This window comes from Centruroides sculpturatus, unplaced genomic scaffold (assembly GCF_000671375.1).
Source record: "Centruroides sculpturatus isolate CEXI.00-Female unplaced genomic scaffold, Cexi_2.0 scaffold1309, whole genome shotgun sequence".
NCBI lineage: Eukaryota > Metazoa > Arthropoda > Arachnida > Scorpiones > Buthidae > Centruroides > Centruroides sculpturatus.
Window position 1 is genome coordinate 1 of NW_019385432.1, and position 3,296 is coordinate 3,296.

General features: G+C 28.0%; 1 protein-coding gene across 1 annotated transcript in view; it reads left to right on the forward strand.

The window, feature by feature from the left end:
* Positions 1–1,500: 1,500 nt before the first annotated feature.
* Positions 1,501–3,296, forward strand: part of LOC111638922 (tyrosine-protein phosphatase 99A-like) — a gene marked incomplete at its 5' end in the record, with an annotated part of 15,149 nt that continues 13,353 nt past the window's right edge. Inside the window, 3 exons of the mRNA XM_023384696.1 lie at positions 1,501–1,615; positions 1,695–1,892; positions 3,284–3,295. Of these exons, the coding sequence (XP_023240464.1) occupies positions 1,501–1,615; positions 1,695–1,892; positions 3,284–3,295 (325 nt within the window). The remainder of the gene's footprint in view (positions 1,616–1,694; positions 1,893–3,283; position 3,296) is intronic.

Genomic DNA, 3,296 nt, shown 5'->3' on the forward strand with positions numbered 1-3,296 from the left:
TAGTTTATTTTTTTTATTACACGATACAAAATGTATATAAAAATAAATTTTGATAATTTAACAAAATGATTTATTTTTTTATTAACGATGAATTATAGAATAGTTTATTGTTAATTTAAGCTTAAATAAATAGATTTTATTGGCAGAATTCTTTATTAAAACTTAATATTTAGTTTATTATTGATATTAACATTTAATCATCCTTCTAAATTAATTGACTTAATTTTCTTCTGTGATAGAAAGTAAAAATAAAGAATATATATATACACACATCAACCGGAATGCTTGTTTAGAATTACATTCTTGACACATATCCGAGTTCAAAAAAAGAATTTCTGTAGGATTTTTCCAGTTTTCAAAGCTCACATTGTCAGACCAAATTACTTTTAGTTCATTCTTTAAATCAATAAATATAGAAAACTTACGTCGCACTCTGTTTGCAATCGATTCGGCTCGATTCAATTCGGGACCGCTCAAATGAAATTATCTCTCTTTTTTCTGTAAATCAGTAAAAATTGAAAAGGATGTTTTCAATTCGTATCCCTTTAGTAAACTCCCAAATTTAATATAGTACGGACAGGTTTTCAATCACGTTCTATTAGCTGATGAGATTTTATGTAATCAATAATTTAAGACGTTAGTTTACTCGATAGTTGTAAGTCCCAGAGTAAAATAAAACTATAATTTTAGTTATTTAAAGTTTGATTACTCTTGCCACTCTTACGCCTATAATTTAGGCCTCGTAGAGCCGAACGCAGCCGTCTCTGATAAGCTTATCGACTTTTAATGTTTATATAAAGTCTAGAAGTAGGCTAAAAGTCTTGTTAGACAAATATAAATAAATGATTTGATGTGGTAATGCCTNCTCGTAGAGCCGAACGCAGCCGTCTCTGATAAGCTTATCGACTTTTAATGTTTATATAAAGTCTAGAAGTAGGCTAAAAGTCTTGTTAGACAAATATAAATAAATGATTTGATGTGGTAATGCCTGACAATGCATTTTAACATTTAAAACTTGAATATTTACCTTAATTTTGTGGGATTAGAAGTAAAATTTATCAAACATATCCACACAAAATTACATTTAGAAGAACTCTGATCTTCACTGCTCATTTATTATTCTTCAAATAATTATTTTATCATAAAAATGATGAAATACAGCACATATTCTACAGTAATTTCTTTTTTTTTTTTTTATCATATAAAGAGCAAATAATCCAAATTCAAAAAAAAATAAAAATGACTAAATGTTGAACTTGAGCTTTAACATAGAACAAATGATACATTGAATAAACATTTATAGCTGCTCTCTATTAATATTTATATATCTGAAGTGTAATGGTTAGTATCAGTTTGATCAGTTTTAACTCTCTTTTATGTTAGTCAGCACATTAAGTGAAGGATTTATTGCTGCTAGAAAAGAAAATAAATTGATTTATATTAATATCGTGGGCTATTAATCTATTACCATTTTTTTTATGTGCATTTTTTTCTCATTAGGGATATACCATTCGCAATTTGGCAACGTTTACGCAATATATAGTATCCGTACAAGTATTTAATCCGGAAGGAGACGGTCCGCCGACCAGCGTAGCAGTTATGACGGACGAAGGAAGTAAGTTTTTGTCTCGGGATATTTAATTAACATTTTAAATAAATATCCAAACTGATTAGACTACCATTTGCGGTTTTAGTTCCGAGTGCCCCGTTAAATTTAACTGTCGTCAGAGTCACGGACAGCTCGATTCGCTTAAGATGGCACCAACCGGAAAGGCCCAACGGCGTGGTGAGAGGATACAAGGTCTACTATTTACACATGGCTCGTAATCTTACGGAAACCCGCAAGACGACCGATCTCCGTCGCGATATGGAATTCGTTCTGGCTAATTTAAGTGAGTATTTATGACAAATGTAGAAATATCAATCTTATTTAAGAAATAAAACCTTTAAATTGGCATTTTTACGTTGTTTTTAAGTAAAACTGTTGGTTTAGAGATTTATTTCTTTTCAATTATGTAATCGTTATTGTTGGGTGCTACTTCGACTCTTTGCAGTTAATCCTTTCTCATTAACATTACACAATCTCTTGAACACAATTTTAATTAACATTAAATTTGCCTTATCTTTAATGAGGCAAATTTAATGTTAATTAAAGATAATATTGTGTCCATTTAAAATATAAGTATATAATACAAAATCTCAGAAATATACTTTAGCATTGCTTTAGAGATCTTATCATTTGAATATTCAAGTATTAATAGAAAAAATTAATTTACTTCATATTTAAAATTGGAAATATCAAATACATCTGTTAATTTAATTTATTTTTTAATTAATTTAACTATTGTTAGTCAGTCGATAACTTGTTAGCAAATGTTAGTCAGTTCGTCGATAATTTAACTTGCCTTAGTCCACAATTTGCTGGTAACTCTGTCGGTAACTCTTGCTAGCCGGCGAGTAATTCGGCAGTAACTGCTAAATTTATTTGCCGGTAATTTAATATTTAATAATTTAATTGCTATCTTTTCTAGTTTATTTTTTTTATTACACGATACAAAATGTATAAAAATAAATCATTTTGTTAAATTATCAAAATTTATTTTTTTATTAACGATGAATTATAGAATAGTTTATTGTTAATTTAAGCTTAAATAAATAGATTTTATTGGCAGAATTCTTTATTAAAACTTAATATTTAGTTTATTATTGATATTAACATTTAATCATCCTTCTAAATTAATTGACTTAATTTTCTTCTGTGATAGAAAGTAAAAATAAAGAATATATATATACACACATCAACCGGAATGCTTGTTTAGAATTACATTCTTGACACATATCCGAGTTCAAAAAAAGAATTTCTGTAGGATTTTTCCAGTTTTCAAAGCTCACATTGTCAGACCAAATTACTTTTAGTTCATTCTTTAAATCAATAAATATAGAAAACTTACGTCGCACTCTGTTTGCAATCGATTCGGCTCGATTCAATTCGGGACCGCTCAAATGAAATTATCTCTCTTTTTTCTGTAAATCAGTAAAAATTGAAAAGGATGTTTTCAATTCGTATCCCTTTAGTAAACTCCCAAATTTAATATAGTACGGACAGGTTTTCAATCACGTTCTATTAGCTGATGAGATTTTATGTAATCAATAATTTAAGACGTTAGTTTACTCGATAGTTGTAAGTCCCAGAGTAAAATAAAACTATAATTTGAATTATTTAAAGTTTGATTACATAGAAATAAAAAATACATATATATATATTTTTTATTTTTCTTTTCAGATCCGTACACTCA